Here is a 20,375-nt window from a genome sequence, read left to right as displayed (position 1 = left end):
CTTTCTTCATTTTGTTTTGATCTTTTTTCTGATTGATCCCTTTCCAAAGAAGTATTCAGGTATTTGTCTTCATTCTCATTAATTCTGTCTTCCATTGCATCATTTCTACCCTTTTGCCCTTTCAATATGTTATCTATTAATGACAATTTAGTATTAATCTTCTGGATTTCTGTCTGTAGATTTTGAATCTTTTCTAACTTTTTAATTTATTTTGTCATTTTGTTCTTGTATTTTCTTCCAAAATTCTTGTAAGGTTTTTTCAGTGTTTTCTTTGTTCTGCCTCTCAATCCTTTGAAGATACCTAAAGATAATTATTTTGAATTCCTTATCAGAGAGTTCCAATGCTGCTTCTTCCTCAGGGATGTGTTCTGGGTCAGTATCCTGTTTCCTTTTTTCTACTGCTTCTTTGTGTGCACTGTGATGGTCTATTATCTCTGAGACATTGTGGTGTTGTGTTAAGATCTCTGTTAACTGTGAAGAGCAGCCAAGCGTGATTCAGGCTCTTCTTGGTGGTTTTTATAGTTGGCCCGTTGATGGACAAGGAGGTGGTGGCTCTTTCTCAGTAAGTGATGTCACAGGAGGTGTGGGTGTAGTTGTATCTTATGGTACAGACTGCTGCTGTCTCCCACTCAGTTAGACAAAAATTACAATTGAATAACCATCAAAAAACTAAAAGCACATGGAGAAGAAAATACACCATGTAATCACACAGGAACAGTAATTAAAAAAAGAAAAATGGGAGAAAAGAAGAAAAAAAATAAAAATAAAAACTGCAATATCTGGGGATAGGGCACTAAGAGTAAACAGGTAGAGAAGGAGAATAATGAAGATAAAAATGAGAAAAATGCAAAACAAAACTAAACAAGGAATGGGGGTTAACCATGAGAAGAAAAGTTTGGGGGGGGGAGAATTTAAATTAACAACAACAAAAAAATTGAACCAGGAATAGGGAAAAGAAAAAAGAAAGTCATAAACAACGACCTGGGAGGGGAAGAATAGTAAAAAGGACAAAAGTAGTAATAATAATAGTAGTTTTAAAACAGACAAATACAAGCAAGCTAAACACCAGAAAAAAAGAAAGAGAAAAAGGAAAAAAAAGAAAAACATCGGCGGAGAACAGGGCAGGGCACCCAGACTCCGTCCGAGCACACAGACTGGGATAGAGTTCCTGCAGGCCCAGAAGGTGGGTGGGAATGGGAGGTGGCCGCACCTCCATACACCAAGTGGGTGTGGGGTATAAGAGTAACGAGGAATGTTGCACCTTTTCATGCATGCATGTCTGGCGTGTTCTTGGGGTTACTGGCAAGCAGAACCTCTTCTTAAGCCCCTGGAATCTGGTAGAGTGCTGTCTCTTTAAATATCCAAAATGGTCAAGCCACTTGTAAACATTCAAAATGGCAGTGCCCTCCAGACAGGCAAAAGTCCACAGCTCAGTCCGTCTTCCTCTTCACCGCTACTTCCCCTTTTATTCCCCAGCCACCAGACCAGTCCTCCGTGCAGTCCCTGGCTAGCAGAGCTGGTTTTTAGGTTAGTTCTTAGGTCCTACCACCACTTGGGAATCTTCAAGCTGTCTGTGCTGTCAGGATCTCTCAGGATTGCTGCCAGACTGCAGGTCCGAATGTCTCCTTTTTTGGTATTTTCATGCAAATTCTTCTGCTCATTGGGGTTTAGTCCACTTCTGTATCCTTCCCTTCAAGGCTCAGGGGTCCAGGATTATCTTCTGTGTCTGTGTTAATTGGTTCCCCTTTTCTTTGTTGAAGAGGGTCTGTGCAGACTTTCTGTCTATTCTGCCATCTTCTTCTGTAGAGATACTGCCTTGGAAACCCAAGGAGGGGTCGCTATGAGTCGGGGCCGACTCGACGGCACATAACAACAACAACAACCATTCCAAGATGGCAGAATAGACAGGAAGTCTGCACAGACCCTCTTCAACAAAGAAAAGGGGAATGGTGGTAGTCACCTTCAAATATTTAAAAAGAAGAATCAGACTAATACATTCAAGAATGCTAACAGTCTTATCTTCAAGAAGTGGGAATACAAGTAATTTTTACTTCTTCCTTTATCATTGCTACTACTTTCTGATTTGGGTTGTTGATGGAGTGAGCCGGTCTTTAGTATACAGATAAAAATAAAAAAAGCAGGTTGTTCCCAGATGGTGCAGAAGGATGGTAGAGTGAGAGATAGTAGACAGAATGAAACTTTAGTGTAGTTGTTTTATGAGGCAGGAGGTAGCATTTTTCTTCCTGAATATGTGAAGATGTCCATCTAATAAGAGGAATTACCCAGGATATAGTCTGATCATAGAAAGTTCACTAAGTGTAGTGGGAAGACTGAGTACCAGTCCTGCTTTGCCACTACAAGAGGAGTTGGTGGTTCTTGGCAAGGTCACCAGAACTCTCTGAATTGATGTTTTCTACATGCCAAATGAAGCAAAGCATGATTGGGGGAGGGGGTTGTAAGATTCTTTCTGCTGTGAATGCTATGATCTCACTTTTCTTTTAACATCTCAGGTGGGTTTGCTTTATAAGACTGTAAAGATAAAATTTGCATTTTGTATTTGTGCAGTGTGGAGTTATTATTGGAGGAGGTGAGGAAATGATTGTAGAAAAGCCTAAAATGAAGAAATGATGGAAGGGAATCAGTTTTTAAATGCATAATGCAGAGAGCTCATTCCCCAATATCTTCATGTTTTTGAGTGTAGGTGTACAGTTGAGAATTTTGCTTTTCCCATTTACTCTAGACAGTATGGGCTTATTTGTAAACTGCATTGAAACTTTGTGATAATGCTCAGCACACTCATATTTAAACTACCAGAAGACCAGAACAGATATCGGATGTTGTATACCTCTGGGCTGTCCTTTCAATCATTTTTTCCCTCTCATCCTATCCCCCACATCTCATCTGATGAAGGCCAAGTGCCATTGTTGAATTTCACAACCCCATTAATCAGTTCTACCCTGCAAGGATGGGGGTGGTCATGGCTTGAGTCCTTTGCTCAGGGTCAGCCTCAGTAATGCCACCTAAAAGTCCAAAGGCAAAGTGGATATGTTTCCAAAAAGTAGGTAAGAAATCTGGAAATGATGAGTGCTATTCTCCTATCAAAGTTCAACAAGGATTAATGGAAGGTGCTCAATAACCTCCAGCTGCCAGTTAGTCTTTACCTTGGAATGGAAATAGGAAGTCTGCACTTAAATACTTTTGAATGAAAAGCAAAACTATAGCATAAATATGACTTCAGGATTGAGACACACCCCTTCCCTACTGTTTTGACAGAGAATTTATTCTCTTACAGTTTAGGAAGTTAGAAGTATGAGTTCAGCGTGCCAGTTCTAGGAGCTGGGTGAAGGCCCCTCAGACTTGGGCTTCAGCTCTGCCTCTTGCTCCCAGCCCACTGGAGCTGGAGGCATCTCTTAACTCAGGCAGCTGCTGAGGGTGACAAACCCAAGATTGACAAGTAAAATGGCATAGTCCCAAGATTATTAAACAACATGGCTGGCCACTAGTTCAAATCCAGAAACAGTCCCAAGATCGGCACTTAGCATGGTAGGCTGCTGAGTGAAGACTCAGCTACATGCCAGGTTCAAGTATGCCAGAAAGCTCAAGACTTTTTTTAAAGCATCTTATATACTGGGAGCAGACCACATCCCTAAGGCAGCTCAGCTACTGACAGTAGATTACACCATGGAGTTGATGACCAGTCACATCATGGGGAGTAACTATATCTAGCTGCCTAGCCACTCAAAACCAGGCCCGGCCAAATTGACACGTAGAACTATCCCACCTGCCAAGAGACACTTGGCAGCTGGGGAAATGAGTGGTGGCAAGGGACATCCTGCCACAGCATGCACCTGTCTTCCCAGGCTGCAGCCTCTCCCCACCCAAAGGCACTGGTAGGCAGGCCTAGGGAAGTTCTTTCTGTCCCTGTAGGCAGCACCAGCAGGGGCTAGTGGGAACTCTAGACAAACCAAGCAAACCGAAATAGCACCAAAAAGGCTCTGAAAATTGTCATTGGAAGCACAGCTCACAAAAGTAAGGAGGGGTCGCTATGAGTTGGGTTCGACTTGATGGCACATAACAACAACAACAACAACAACATGCTAGACCTAAAATGATTACCTATCGTACAGATTCAACGTATCACAATTTGCATAAGAAAAGATAGACATTTGATACCAAAACCAGGATGACTTAGATGTTGGAATTATCTGGCTAGAACTTCTTAAAGCAATCATCAGTGTGATTCAGCAAGCAATTATAAATTCAGCTGTCTGTTTTGTAAATAAAGTTGTATTAAAACACAGCCATAACATTTGTTGACACATTGTCTGTGCTGCTTTCATGTTACAGTGGCAGAATAAAATAGTTGTGGCTGAGACCAAATGGCTCATAAGTCCTAAAATACTTGCTATCTGGCTCTTTACAAAAAGTTTGCTGACCCCTGCAGTTTGGTCAGTGAAGATCTTCTAATGATCAATTTCTTTGAGATATTTCCTTCTTTTTACTTTTTTGGTCTTAGTTTCTTACTGCAGGTGTAGCAGAAATACTACAACTGGGTTGCTTTAAAGAGCAGAAATTTATCTTCTCACAGTTCAGGAGGCTAGAAGTCCAAATTCAGAGCTTTGATGGTGTAGTGCCTAAGGCACTTGACTGCTAACCAGAAGCCTGGTGGTTCAAATCCACCAGCTACTCCTTGGAAGGAAGGCTGGGCAATCTATTTCCCTGGTGATACCACCTTGGAAACCCAAGGAGGGGTCGCTGTGAGTTGATGGCAGCGTGTTGCGTTGCAACTCTCGGGGAAGATCCTTGTCTCAGCTTCTGTGGCCCAGATGTTCCTTGGTCGCTTGATGATCCTCACACGACGTCTAATGTTTGTTTTTGTTCCATGTCTGATCTTTTTATAACTCAGAAATGATTAAGTTTAGGTTGCACAGTGATAGAACGTCATTCATGTAACACAGGAAACCATATCTACAAATCAAATTACATGCAAAACATTTTGAGGGGGGGCACAGTTCAATCTGTGACACATTTTTTTTTTTTGGTTCTGTTAGTTAAAGGAAGGGATATACTTTGTATGGTCTCTCTATTCTCTTCCTTTGTCTTTTTGCTTTACTCTTCCTCTTTGTAATCTCATCTGTGAAGACAGCAGGTTGCTCACATTGGAGATGGATCCCATTTTCTCATACTCATTCTTGTCCCTTACTGCCCATTTCACTCTCTCAACTGAAAATTTTGACCTCTGTGGGTTTTGAAGATCTGGCACTGCGTGGGATTTTCTTTCTCCATTTACTTAAGGCCCGAGAGGTATTTGGGAGTCGTGAGATGTTTAGCACTGGCCTACACAGTGATATCTTTGGCAGTATAGGGAGTAATGTCCCAAGGGGCCACAAGACCCTGCCTAATGGGAATTCTTGGTAAGTTATCATTCAAGGTAGATATTGCACCAGAAAGGTAGGATAAGAGCCATAGCTCAGGAAATACAGGAGGAAGATTGAGTATCAGATAGGAAAGTCAGCAGCACCCTGGGAGAAGACATGGCTCAGGTGGAAGGCAAGATTTACTAGGCAAGAATGTTAACTCCCTAAATAATCAACAACACAACCTGTTGATGAGACAAAACTGAGTTTATTTTTCACAGCTGTAAGGGAGAGCACACCCCTGTTTAGTGTTGGTCATGCCTCTGAGGAGGGAAAGCAAGGTCAGAAGTTTGAGAATTTGAAATTTCGTTGATAATGGGAGAACTTGGTTAAGATTAAGTAAACATCGTGATATAACAGTCCAGGAGTGGTGGAAACAAATCAAGGATTTTGAGGTAAGGAATTTAAAGTATCATACGATACAAATTATCTGGTGATGATTTTCGTTAAGGAGTTGATGGGTATGTTGAGAAGTTGCTATAATGAATTAGAGGGGAATCTCCTAGAATATTAAAATAATGTAGTGGAATGGTAAAGTCATGTGAATGGAGATAAGCTCTATGGTGTGGGATGTGAGGAGATGATTTTGGTTTTAAATATCCTTGAAGGATGGCTTTTAAGCCTCGTTGAAGACTTTGGCCTAAATGAACAAATGCTTCAGTTAGCCAGTGTTGTGGATTGAAATGTGTTCCCCCAAAATATGTGTCATCTCTCGGCTAGGCCGTGACTCTCCATGGTTTGACTGTCATGTAATGGTGTCATTTGGCAGTTAAATAACAATGTAATCATACCCCTTGAACGTGATATGGTCTGATCAGCCAATCAGTTGTAAGGGGAGGGGATTAGGGTGGGATGCAACACCCTTAATCAGGTCACGGCCAGATCCAATGTAAGGGGAGTTTCCCTGCAGTGTGGCCTGCATCACCTTTTATCTTACAAGAGATACAAGGAGAGAGAATCTAGCAAAGAGAGAGGGACCTCCCACCACCAAGAAAGAATAGCCGGGAGCAGTGTGCATCCTTTGGACATGGGTTCCCTGTGCTGAGAAACTCTTAGTGCCAGGGGAAGAGTGATGACAAGGACCTTCCCCAAGAGCAGACAGAGAGACAACACCTTTCTCTGTAGCCAGCACTCTGAATTTGGACTTCTATCCTCCTAAACTGTGAGAGAATAAATTTCTGTTTGTGAAAGCTATCTATATGTGGTGTTCTGTTGTAGCAGCACTAGATGACTAAGACACCTAGTGACTGACCCCTTGCTCCAGAGGGGATACTTACAGGGGGCTCAGGAATTCTACCACACTGAGGAGGCATGCTAAACCTAGGCCACCTTGAGCTTGACATCAAATTGTTCCATCCACTTCCAAGCAAGATGGATTGAGTCACTGAGCCCTGGAGGCTCGCTAAACAAAGCAAACAACCTTGATTACTTTAGGATGAGAAATCTATGGTCTAGAATTGCTGTTCTGGTTACTTAGTGCTGTTCTGACAAGAATATATACCCCAAATGGGATGGCCTTAAAAAACAGGAGTTTATTCTCTTACAGTTTGGAGGCTTTAAGTCCAAGTTCAAAGTGCCAGGCTCTGGGGGTGGGGTGAAAGCCCCTTGATCTTAGGCTTCAGCTCTGCCTCTTCTTGCTCCTGGCCTACTGAAGCTAGAGGCATCTCTTCACTCAGGCAACTACTGGCTGCTAAGGTTAACAAGCCCAAGGTCAACAAAGAAAATGGCACAGTCCTGATATTACCAAACCACATGGCAGGCCATTAATTCAAGTCCATTGTAAGTCCCAGGGTTGGCAGAGCATGGCAGGCTGATGAACAACACAGCTACATGCAAGGTCTAACTGTGCCACAAACTAGAGACCATCCCAAAGGCTTCTCCTTACATACAGGAAGCAGACCACATCCCAAAGACAGCTACTCAGCTGCTTGTGCTAGATCCCACCATGGAGTTGATTGCCAGTCTTATCATGGGGAATAACTACTACCAGCTGCCCAGCCACTCAACCAGGCCCAGCCAAGTTGACACAAACTGAACTACCACAGTTGCTTTATGCTGATCCTTTGATTAGTAATGGATGAGTGGCTGTGCTAGATCTGTTGACATTTCGCCTGTCCTGACTGGGCCTTTCAGGTGCTTCTAATACCTGGACCAAGGTTTGCAGCTCAAGAAAGTCAGATTAGTCAAGATAAATGTGACCGCTCTCTCCTTGCTACCCCCTTTAGTTTCCTGTTCAGCCAGGGATAAACTTGTTCAATTGGATGTCAGTGGGATTGGTTTTTGCATCTTAGTTTCAGGCTTCACTGACCATGTCTTTTTCAGCAACCATTGATCCTATTAGCATTAAATTCCTGTGACTTGGTTTTGTAACTTACGTGCCATTGTTTGTGCTGTGGGAAACAAGCCATAAAATTTACTCCCAGTGAGGTTTGCTTATCTGTGCAGTTCAATTTGACCTGTATTTAGACTGTTTCACAACCCCTGAGTTGATATTTTTAAGGGATGTATCTCTGAAATTTAATTTGGGACCCCATTTTTGTACTGTATTAAGAGATGATGAGACCTCTGATTGTAGAAGCCAAACAGCAGAAATAATGAAATTTGTGCACTTTTTTGTTTCGTTTGTACACACCACAGATGATTAACGTTGATGTGCCTCAGAAGAGAAGTATCTGGGGCTCTGGTTTGAAACATGTAATTAAAGTAAATGTTTCGACATGCTTTTAAAGGCTGGCAGTGTAGGTATGCTCACGGAAGATTGTGCTTTGCTCTTGAGTTGATTTTTGCTCTTAAGTTGATAAGCCTTTAGGAACCTTGAAGGAGTGAAGGGCTGCTCTAAGAAATTTGTGATTGTGTTTTTTTTAGTGTGCATAGTCTTTCAGTACCACATTCATTTTCTCATATGTGCCCTTAATTGATTAATACAGAGATGGAAATCACTGAAACTTCCGAGTCTGATTAAGACTCTTCATCAGTGCCTCCTTGTTTTAGCAAATATTAGAAGGCTAATAACTGTGATATATAGCTATGAGGATAGGAAGCATACATTTCTTTCAGAGTTCACTCTTTTTCTTTTGTACTTAATTAAGTTAATGTAAAGTACAGAGTGACATCGATTGTGTCATTAAAGACTAGAGTTATGTTTTGCATCACATAGAAAAATGGGGAGAAAATGAACCTTGGTGAGGTGACTACTATGCGCCAATCACTGCTAGGCTCCTCTTACATTTTAGTGCTCAGTTCATCAAGAAATATGTGAAATCCATAAGGTGGATGGTGACTGAAATGTTTCTAGTACAGGGTCACCCGAGTGGTTGGTATTAGCATTTTGAGCAAGAAAGTTCTTTGTTTTATGGAACTGTGTTCTAACTTGCAAGACATTTAGCATACCTATATCCTACACAAGGAGCTCTGATGGTACAGTGGTTAAGGGCTCAGCCGCTAACTGAGATATCCATACTTCAAACCCACCAGCTCGTTGCTGGGTGGTACAAAGACTTGGCAATCTGCTTCCAGAAAGATTTACAGCCTTGGAGACCCTTATGGGGGCAGTTATACTCTGTCCTATAGTGTTGTTATGAGTCAGAATTGACTGAATGGCAATGGGCTTGGATTTTTTTGTTTTTTCCCCAGTGCCTACTCATGAGCCTGGGGAAGCTCTGGTGGTGTAGTGCCTAAGGCATTTGACTGCTAAGCAGAAGGCTGGCAGTTCAAATCCACCAGACACTCCTCGGTAGGAAGATGGGGCAATTTCCATAGTGATACTGCTTCAGAAACCTAAGGAGTGGTCGCTATGAGTTGGATCTGACTCGATGGCAGTGAGTTTGGTTTTTTGTTTTGTTCTTTTCAGGAGCCTGGGTAGCACAAGCATTGGCAATCAGCTGCTAACCTAAAGGTTGGAGGTTCAGACTCAGTCAGCAGCTCTGTGGAAGAAAAGGCTTGGTGAACTGCTTTACTGCGAAAAGGACAAAGAGGCCACATATTCTGACTTCCTAGAACCCTACAAGAGGAAGGCGGAATCACCATCAATAGCCCAAGGCCTATTACTGCAAGGCCAGACATGCTGCCTCCCTCCAGCCCTTTCGCGAACTGTTCCTCCCAAAGCACCCACCGCCTCTCTTCTGGGTTCAATAATTTGCTGCAGTGGCCACACACAGCTCACAGATTATGGGGTTTATTAGGGAAGCACCACAGGCTACAATTCAAGTTCAGGAAAAATGCTCAGTCTCTCTCCCAGCCCACCGTGCTTCAGCCGACAGTCTTTCACAGTCTCTTTCCCAACAGTGCTGGTCCCTCGGTGTCTCACTCAGCAATGCATGTCTCTTGCATCTCTTTCCCAGCAATGTGTGTCTCAGGAGCCCCTGTCTCTTTTAGCAGCACATCTTCCTCAGCCAGCAGTCAGAGTTCTGCCTCTAGGAAGCCTCCTTTTGAGCCTAGCAGAGTGGCCAAACTAGCCAATCATAGCATCAGAATTCTAAGCACCTGAGAGATAGAGTGAGACCCTCCCAGAACATTGTTTTGTGCCACTCCCAACAGAAATACTCCAGGTGGACAACATTAGCAATCAGGAGCTCCTCAGTTGCTCATAGCAAATCCCACCTTGGAGTTTACAAAGACTTATGGGTAGAAAAGCCACACTAAGTAATTTACTACACTGCATTTATAAAGATTACAGCCAATATTTGCTGAGTGAAAGAAGTCAATCACAAAAGAACAAATACTGCATGACCTCATTCATATAAAAAGATGAGAAAAGGCAAATGTTTAGAGACCAAAGTGGTTACCAGGAGCTGGAGGGAGTGGAAAACAGGGCTAGTGCTTATACAGCACTGAGTTTTGGTTTATGGTGATAGAAAAATTGCATTGATTAAGAGTAGGGTTGCACCGCTGATTATTGTAATTGCTGTCAAGTAGCTGTAACCTGTAAAAAGTTGAATTGCTAAAAGTTGTGTGATAGCTATATTTACAAGATACACATGCACATAAAAAAGTAGCTGTTGAGGCTGCTTATGTACAATCAAACTTTTTGGGGATTTAATTCCTTGATTTGGAGGTTTAAGGTCATGGTTTCAAGAGACATCCCAGTTAATGGGCTTAATAACATGTTTAGTACTTCTGTTCTACCTCTTAGTTGCTTAGTGCCTGAGATCTTAACATCTTATAAGCAGCCACCCAATGTACCATTGTTTTCTGTTTACCTGGAGCATCAGAGGAAGCAGAGTCAGGAATAGGAGGATTGTGTGGCCAATTCCCTCCATGAACAACTGCCACCTTTACCATAAGACCAGAAGAACTGGACAGTACCCCACGACCATTATTGTACATTTTGGTCAAAGAGTTTATAGAATAATCCTGATCAAGTCTTAAGAAATATGTTCAATAAGAATCTACTAACCAAAATATAAGTAAAATTTTGACAACAACAAAAAGACAAAGAACTTAATCATAAAATGGGCAACGTTTTATAAAATGGGCAACATTGAGTAGACATTTTACCAAAGAGAACATTCAAATGGCCGCCAGCACTTAAAAAGATGCTCAACATCATTAGCCATCAGAGAGAGGCAAATGAAAAGCAAAATGAGATGCACGTTCTCTCCCACTAGGATGACTAAGATAAGAAGACAGAAAATAATGAAAGTTGGTGAGGATGTTGGGAAATTGGAACTATTATCTGTTGCTTGTGGCAATGCAAAATTGTACAGCTGTTATGGAAACTTGTGTGGTTCCTCAGAAAACTAAAAATAGAACTACCATATTGTTCTGGTTACCTAGTGAAACTCTGCAGAAATATACCACAAATGGGATGGCTTAAACAAACAGGAATTTATTCTTATAATTTGGAGGTTTTAAGTCCAAGTTCAAAGTGCCAAGCTCTAGGGGCTGGGTGAAAGCCCCTCAGCCTTGGGCTTCAGCTCTGTCTCCAGCTCCCGGCCCACTGAAGCTAGAGGCTTTTCATCACTCAGACAGCTGCTGGCTGCTGAGGCTGCCAAGCCCAAGGTTGACCAGTAAAAAGGCACAGTTCCAATGTTACCAAACCACATGGCAGGCCGTTAATTCAAGTCTGTTGTAAGTCCCAAGGTTGGCAGAGCATGGCAGGCTACATGCAGGGTTCAAGGTGCTGTAAGCTAGAGACCATTCCCAAAGCTGCTGCTTATATATAGGAAGCACACCACATACCCAAAGCAGCTACTCAGCTGCTTGTGGTAGATCCCACCATGGAGTTGATTGCCAGTCTCATCATGGGGAATAACTACCACCAGCTGCCCAGCCACTCAACCAGGCCCAGCCAAGTTGACACAAAAACATAACCACCACAAATTTGATTCAGTAATTCAACTCCTAGGTATAAATCCAAAAGACTTGAAAGCAGAGATTCAGAGATTTGTATACCAGTGTTCCTTGCAGCACTATTCAGGATAGGCAAAAATGGAAGCATCCTAAATTCCATCAGTAGATGAATGGGTAGACAAAATATGGTACATACATGCAATGGAACACTACTCAGCCAGTAGGATAAATGAAATTTTGGTGCATGCTACAATATGCATGAACCTGGAGGGCATTATGCTGAGTGAAATAAGCCAACCACAAAAGGACAAATATTACATGACCTCACTTATATAAAAAGACAAGAAAAGGCAAATGTATAGAGACCAAAGTTTATCAGTGGTTGCCAGGGGTGGGAGGGAGGGGAAAAGTGGGGGTTAAGCATAATGGAACAATTGCATTTATTAAGAATAGGATTACACAGCTGATTGTTGTAATTGCTGTAAGTCGTACACCTATAAAAAGTTGAATTGTCCAAACAAGCCAGCAGTAGTTTAGCTGAACTAGTAAAGAATGCGTTGAGCACTGTGCTCCATTAAGATCTATCGATATGGGAACACATTGACAACAGCCACTCACAAGATTAGGTAGGAAATTTAGGGGGCAATAAACTTGTTATTGGGGGAGGAACAACTCAGAAAAGAAGGGGAAGAATGGTTGCACAACTTGAAGAATGTAATTGGTATCATTGAATTGTGTATGTTGAAACTATTGGTGTATTTTTTGTTGTGTGTATTCTCAGCAACAATAAAATAATAAACTAAATTATAAGAAGGAAGGAAAAAAGATTACAGCCCAGAAAACCCATTGTAGTCATTCTACTTTGTGTAAAACACAGGGTCACCATGAGTCAGGGTCTTGCTCCACAGCAACTAATAACAGCAGCTCCTACCTACCAAATGCCAGTAACCCTCCCCAGTCGTGGTGATGGCAAAATCCACCCCACTTCCATTCCCAATGTCCCCTCTAAAAAGCAACTCTTTTTCTCACATTGACAGTAGATTCTCAATAAATACTGTTGAATTTTTTTTCAAAGAGCAGATGTGTGGATTCATTCTCTGGGCACGTACCTCTTTTGAAATAGAGTAGAAGATTCTATAAGCCAGTTTCATGCTTTTATTACCTCAGATTTCCATAATATTTTATGCTTGTGAAATAAAAATTATTTATCCTAGACTATGTAATTTGAATACAGTTAGTTCTTTTTGTTGAATTAAAAACAAATATATTCCATATAGTTAATGGCTTGATTTTATTCACTTTTTTTAAAAAATGTTATAGTATCATCCGTAATTGTAAAAAACATAATGCTTTATACTTTATATCATTATATTTTCTCCTTCCCTTTCAATTCATCTGTTTTGTAAGACAAAGTTTTATGGTAGGAATTTACAGAAATGCTGACTATTGTAAATAGCCTGAAATCCACTTTTTTGTTTAGCAGCTTTACTTATAATTGACTGTCAAAAAATACAGAGACACTTTATTTTGCTCAAAGTTAAATTTAACCAGTTGGCTATATTTCCTGAGAAACTTAAACTGCTCATGGAGGCTTAAATCTCCATCCATATTTTGCTCATCAGGTAATAATCTGTTTGATCAGAAAGGTTTCTGCAGAATTTGTGTCATACATGGGTTTCCTTACACTTTCAGTGAGAAAGGAGTGATAGTGGGGATTCAGTCATTCATTGTGTAGGTATTTTCTGTACTTGGGATAAACTAGTGAACAATATAGGGAAAGATCCCTGCCCTTGTACAGCTTACACACTAGCATAATAACAAAATTATGAGGTAGGTTGGAAACTAGTGAGTGGTATGGGGGAAAAGAAGGTTGATAAGGAGAATAGGGATTCCAAGGATTGTCTGGAGATGAAATTGTAACCACTACATTAGGTGGTTTGGGAAATTTTTATTGAGAAGGTCACTTTCAAGCAAAGACCCAAAGGAGAAATGAATGTTTATCAAACCTAGCGTTGTTTCAGGAGTTGGAATGGCTGGATGTAAGCTCTGTAATCTGTAAAAAGCAGCCTGAGATTCCAAATGATGGGCGTATTTGTTAACGTAAGAACTCTCCAAGTCATGTCTGTGCAACATGTCTATTGATGTTTATTTTTCACATCTTTCTGAAGTAATGACACCAGTTTTGGTAAGTAGAGTTGCAGTAGACTGACATTTGGTTTTTAGGCAGACTACTACGTAGCCTGATAGAAAATAGGAAGTATTTAACAGGTACTTTTAACAGGATGTAGAAAAGTAAGTCCAAGCATGGAATGAGTTTTTTATCTAAGTCCCAGATGTACGGTCACTACAGAATTACTGTTTCTCCCCCATTGACAACATCATGATGGTAACAAAGATCTGGGGATGGCAGTGCCTAAGTAAGAGACAGATGTTGCTCCAAGCTAAGGACGGCTTTTGTTAGGGGAGCTTGAAGAACAGTGGACCAGAATCTAATGCTTCTGATGCTAACCAGCTCTGTGACCTTGTGCAGCTTGCTTGCTTTAGGTCTTCCACAGCTCACAGTCACTGTTTATTTGCTGAGCATATGTTAAGCTTTTCATGTACATCATCTTGTTTAGTGAGATAAGTTGTAAAACAGGAGGGGGGTGAACTTCCTAAGATAACCATTAAAGTCCTTTTCTGTCTCTCAGTTCTTCTCTCCTTGATTTGTGAAGTTAAAGATACTATTAGACTATTGCTTGTCTGTAGCTTATAAGGAAGCCAGGCCACAAAATATACTTATCTTGGTTTGTTTTAGCTTAAGTCATGGACCAGGGTTAGCTCTAGAATTCTTGGGATGTTTTTTTCCTTTTTTCTGATATCTTATACAATGTTAAGAAAGTCACATTCTATTTTTGGGGCTATCTCGGGTTTTTGGGAGGAGGTGGGATGATTCTGCACTGCCCTCACTGTGATCTTACTAGTACAGACACCAGCCCCAGCTTTCACTTCTGTTTCTTGAACTTTGAGTAGGACTGTCAAAGTTGAGGATTGGAATCGGAGGAAAATTGAGGAATTAGCTTTGCTCTGGGCAAAGCCACTGGTACCCCTGATAAACTTCCATAGTAAAAGGACTTTAAAGATGGTCACAAGGACTTCTGTGTTTAATATATCTATTAATGACATAAGGAGCTCTGGTGGCATAGTGGATAAGGCATCTGGCTACTAACCAGAAGGTCAGGAGTTCAAACCCACCAGCCGCTTCATGGAAGGAAGACTAGGTGATCTACTTCTGTAAAGATTTACAGCCTCAGAAGCCCAGTGCAGGTCACTGTGAGTCGGAATCGACTCAATGGCAGTGCATTTCATTATTGACATACTTTCTGATGTTCTATAAAACTATTTACCCAGATGACCCTGATGGTCCTTTGCAACTCTAGCGTTCAAAAACTCTCTTTTGAATAGAGTCGCAGATATGTGCAGTTGGCATAACCTAGTTTGGGTAGATTTATCTAGACAGATTTTACCCAGGATTGCTTTCCATCAAACATACATTAAACATCCTCTGAGCTGGCTCTGCTCTCACTTGTTTGGATGATGGTTTCTCTCACCACTTTCATCCAGTTCCATGATTTAAGTGCTGGTTTCTAAGGCCCTTGAAAGGAAGGCATCCAACTCTCACTTCACTGCTGTCTTCTCTGTCTTGTAGATGATGAACCAGGTAGAAGGACAGCAGAAGAACCTTGTGCATGCCATCGAGTCCCTCCCAGGTTCTGGCCCCCTCACTGCCTTGGACCAGGATTTGCTGCTCCTGAAAGCTACCTCTGCTGCTACCCTCAGCTGCCTTGGGGAGTGCCTCAGCTTATTACAGCAGAGCGTGCACCAGGTGGGCCAACCCAGCCACAAGCCAGGGGCTTCAGGTAAGACTCCTGGTAGTTCTCTGGTGTTTGGAATAAGTCCTGTAGTGTCTCTGTATTTGTTTCCCATTGCTTTCCTCCGTTAAACCATTATCCACCATCCATCCACCTATCCTTTTATCCAAGAGTCTCGCCATCACTCCTCCTTTTCTTCCTTCCTACTCTGTTATATATTTTTCTTTGAAAAATTAGAAATTTAACATCCCATTAGAAGTTTAACTGACATGTTTACATGAATACTGTGGGACTCATTTCAGGCTTGCTGACATCATGTTGTAAATCTTATTCCATTCCTTCCTTTTTGCACTCGGCGTTCTGTTTATAAGATTCATTGCTATGCAGCATCTGATCCATTACTTCTAACTGCAGCCACTTCCATGGTGTGAACCTGCGACATTGGACCCAACTAATAATGGACAACCACATTGTCTTGAGCTCTTGGCCCCTCTGACCTTGCTGCAGTGACATCCTTGTGCATGTCCCCTCACGGACCTTTTGAGGGTGTCTCTAGAATACATACCAGAAGCACTTCTAGTTCTTTATCAATACATTCCCAAAAACCAAACCTATTGCCATTGAGTTGATTCTGACTCACAGTGACCTCATTGGGTTTCCATGGTGGTAAATCTTTACAGAAGTAGATTGCCTCATCTTCCTTCCATGGGGTGGCTGGTAGGTTTGAACTGCCAACCTTATGGTTAGTAGTCAAATGCCTTCGGCCTTGTGCCACCAGAGATCCTTATCAATACATTAGAGATAATAATATGCTCCCTGAAGGTGTCTGAACCCTTTTTGAGGAGGGTTTAATCAATAAAGCAGAGAAAAAAATCAGATACATACATGTTAGTGAAGATTACATTCAGTAACAAGGGTGAAAATAGTTTGAGGTTGTCCACGGCATGTATAATTATTTAGTATTATAATTAATAGAATAACAGATGCCTCAATGAGCTATGTTGACCAGAGATCACTTAGTTAATGAGGAAATGAGGGCAACATGGGTGATAAAAAGTACAGCTAGGTTTATATGTCATGCTTTCCTTCAGCACTCTTTGCCCTTTTATATCACTGAAGGTTTAAAGTCAGGGTTTTCCAAAGTAGATTGTGTGGGGTAACTTGAGTTTCTTCCACAATCATTTACTGAGCTCTGGTCCTACCAGTGTTAGGCCATTATTACAGTTTTTTGACGTCTTCACAAAGTAGATGGTATTACACTCACTCTTCAGATGTGGTGCTGAGACGCAGAGAGGTTAAATGATTTGCCTAAGGCCATCGAGCTTAATGGCAGAGTCAGGCTAGAGGCACAATCTTCCCACTGTGCCACCTACCCTCTTTTGTGGTTCTTTGTTCAAGTCACAGCAGGCCACTCAGTGAGGTCTGGGTCCCCCAAACTGGGATCAGAGATACTGTCTGCTACCGTAATTCTCTCAGAGCAGGTATATTTATTTTATTTTACTATAATTTCAGACTTCCAGAGAAGTTTCAAGAATAGTATGGAAAATTCCCATGTACTTATGTCCAGATTCCCCAAATGATAACATTTAATGATAGTTTTTCATTGTTTTCTTTCTCCCTGGACCTGATGTCCCTTCACCTTTAAATACTTAAGTATTTATTTCTTTTAAAAAAGAATACTTTCTTATATAAGGCCAAAGCAATGATCAGAATAAATAAATTAACATGAATATAATTGTATTTCCAAATCTACAGACTTTATTAAATCTCACCAATTGTCCCATTATTGTCCTTTATAACAACAGCAAAATTTCTGCTGCAAAGTCCAATTCAGGAGAGAATTTGTGTATTCAGGCACAGAGTGAAGGTGCCCAAACTTACTTTTGTATCTTTTCCTTCTCAGTCTGAAAAATGAAACTCATGCTGCAATTCCAGTGAGATTCCTTGACATTTCCACATCTGTGCAGATCCTCAGTGACCCCTGTTTGGGCACAAATTCAGATTTAGACCCAGAGGCTTGCCAAAACTTTCCAGGGTCTCATTCTCCTTATATTAGAACTTCCAGCCTCTGCCATCTAATGGGCTCATGCCAAGAATCTTTTGATGGTTAACATGAGTTTGACCATTTTCTTATTCCTAAAATTAACCCTTTAAAAAAGCTTTCTTTAGGGCTGGTCTCTGGCAAATTTCCAGTTTCTTTTTATGATTTTCATTGGGCTGGTGGTGTTTTTTCCTGGATGGTACAAGTGGTTTGCTCTTGACTGCTAACCAAAAGGTTGGCTGTCAAATCCACCCAGAGGCACCTCAGAAGAACGGCCTGATAATCTACTTTTTATGGTTACAGTGATTGAAAATCCTATGGAGCACAGTTCTGCTCAGTAACACATGGAGTCACCATGAGTTAGAATCAACTCAAGGATGGCAGGCTTTTGGAGGGACAAAAACTGATAGTGAAATTTCAGATATGATAACAGGTTGAATGAGAAGTGTTTGGGAAGAGGGGAGATCAAGGATATACCCTGACATTATGTTGCATATAGTGTTACCTACTTTGTGGCTGCTGCCTGCTTCCTACTTCTCCATGCCCCTTCCCTTTGGCTTTTTTTTTTTTTCTTCTTCAAGGAACTTGGCTGAAATTTGGAGAATTGGAGGAGCAGGAGGCATCACAATGGCTTGTTTCCTTGTCATCTTAACCCCTTTAAAAGTTATATTCCATATAACACAGCCACTTAAGTTGAAAAACATTCTGCATGTATTTGTTAAATTCATGCCATACATTGGGAAAAAAACTGAATTACTTCTTGCACCTGAAACATCTTAGTTGCCTGCAGTTAAAACAGAGTTCCAGAATCTCAAGCTGGTGGAGGAAGAGTCTGGCAGCTCTGGGAATGTTGCCACAAAATGCGTTTGTGTAGAATCTCAGGCCTCTTGAGGTTGATAATAGCTATGGCAGCCTGACTCTCAATGATAAAAACATAATGGTTATGTCTAAGGAGTGCCAGCCTGAGTTGATGGAAATAAAAATCTCATTAAAGTGAAGCTCTGTTAGGGTTTTGGGTGAATGTTCAATGGGCTGGGAGGTCGAGATATTCCCCACAGCAAACCAAATATCCATACAGATTGCTGTTGCTTAACTTTCTGACCCTTGTGTTGTTTTCTTCTTTTACCTCTTTTCTGAATCAAAATTAATTTGTGGTCTTGTAGCATTTTATCTTTTGTAGCACTTCATTTTATCATCACTCCATGAGTTTCATTTTTCAGAGTGAGAAGGAAAAGATACAAAAGTAAGTTTGGGCACCTTCACTCTGTGCCTGAATACACAAAATGACTGGATTCGGAGCCTTTGCCTACACATGTTGCTGTCTAACACTCATTTTATTTCAAACATACTCAGCAACTAAACAGGTATCTGAAAATATTTTAATATTCATCTGCCTCCCACCTACACATTTTGGCTCACGGACCTGTTTCACCGGTGATACCTCTTAAAATATAGGGGATCCAAAATGCTTTATTTTAAAGTCTGTTTATAGAAAGGTTTGTAATTAAAATTAATAAAGTAACTTGGCTTATGTTATGCAGCTCTCTTGCATTCTTAGTGGCTATTAAATCCAACTCAGCAGCTTGATAGAAGCAATTAACTGTTGGGGGACTTGGGCATCTGTTTTCCCAAGCCTAGATGTATGCCCCTCACTCTGCAGAGAAGAGGCAGGCACTTACTCCCAACTGTGGACAGGCTGTGCTACTTGGAATTCTGGGCTTTAGGTGGTGTATTAATTTTCTAAGGCTGCCATACAAATTGTAACATATCAGCAGGTTTATTTCTAAGACAACATGAATTTATTCTTTCACGGTTCAGGAGACCACACATCATAAATCAAGCCATTGTCAAAGTTAGCTTCTTCTTGGGGGTCAGAGGGAGAATCTGTTTGATGCCTCTCTCCTCACATCTGGTGGTTGCCAGCAGTCTTTGCCATTCCTTGGTTTGAGGCAGCATAACTCCACTCTCTGCCTCTGTTGTCATGTGTTCTCCCTGTGTGTTTGTGTCTGTCTCAGTGTCCAAATTTTCCTCTTAAAAGGACACCATTCATAGTGGATGTGGGACCTACTTTAATCCAGTGTGACCTCATCTTAACTTGATTACATCCACCAAGACCCTGTTTCCAAATAAGGTCATATTCACAGGTTCCAGGTAGACATGAATTTTTAGGGACACTATTCAACCAAGTCCAGAGAGCTTTATAATGGTTTTGGGGTACAGAGTACTGTTTTCTATGCTTCCTGATAGTTATTTGCTTGTAGGCTTTGATCCAGGGAACATGGTTCACTTTCAGAGCAGACATCTGTAACCAGACAAGAACATTCTAATCCAGGGAAGAACTGGGTGATAACAGGATGATTGGTGCAAAGCTTGTTTGAGAAAGGATCCTGAAGTCAGAGCTGTCAGAGCAGTGACAATGGAGTCTTGGGGAATCTCAGTGGTCAGCACTTGTGACCTAGGACATAAATAGGACAAAAGAGCTAGAGGCAAGCATTTGAAGGAAGGAGGCGGCCAGAGCAGAATCTGGTATGCTTTCCTTAACTCATCCTTCTAATAACTTTTTAATTTTCTTATAGGACTTGTGGAAATCATCAATTAATAAGCCATTTATATTCATGTTATGGATTGAATTCTGTCCCCGTAAAATATGTGTTGGAATCCTAATCCCTATACCTTTGGATGTGATCCCATTTAGGAATAGGGTTTTCTTAATGTTAATGAGGTCCTATCAGTGTAGAGGAAGTCTCTAACCTAACAACTATTTTTTTTTTTTTA

At 41.2% G+C, this 20,375-nt stretch overlaps 1 protein-coding gene across 1 annotated transcript in view; it reads left to right on the top strand.

The window, feature by feature from the left end:
• The window catches only part of OSBPL10 (oxysterol binding protein like 10), a 576,794-nt gene that overhangs the window by 457,793 nt on the left and 98,626 nt on the right, over positions 1–20,375 (top strand). The window contains exon 5 of the mRNA XM_007948631.2: positions 15,397–15,607. Coding sequence (XP_007946822.1) covers positions 15,397–15,607 — 211 coding nt within the window. The remainder of the gene's footprint in view (positions 1–15,396; positions 15,608–20,375) is intronic.

Source organism: Orycteropus afer, unplaced genomic scaffold, assembly GCF_000298275.1.
Source record: "Orycteropus afer afer isolate SDZICR_OR568_19922 unplaced genomic scaffold, OryAfe1.0 scaffold00218, whole genome shotgun sequence".
NCBI lineage: Eukaryota > Metazoa > Chordata > Mammalia > Tubulidentata > Orycteropodidae > Orycteropus > Orycteropus afer.
The sequence above is the reverse complement of the archived record's forward strand: the minus strand, read 5'-3'. Positions and strand labels throughout refer to the sequence as shown.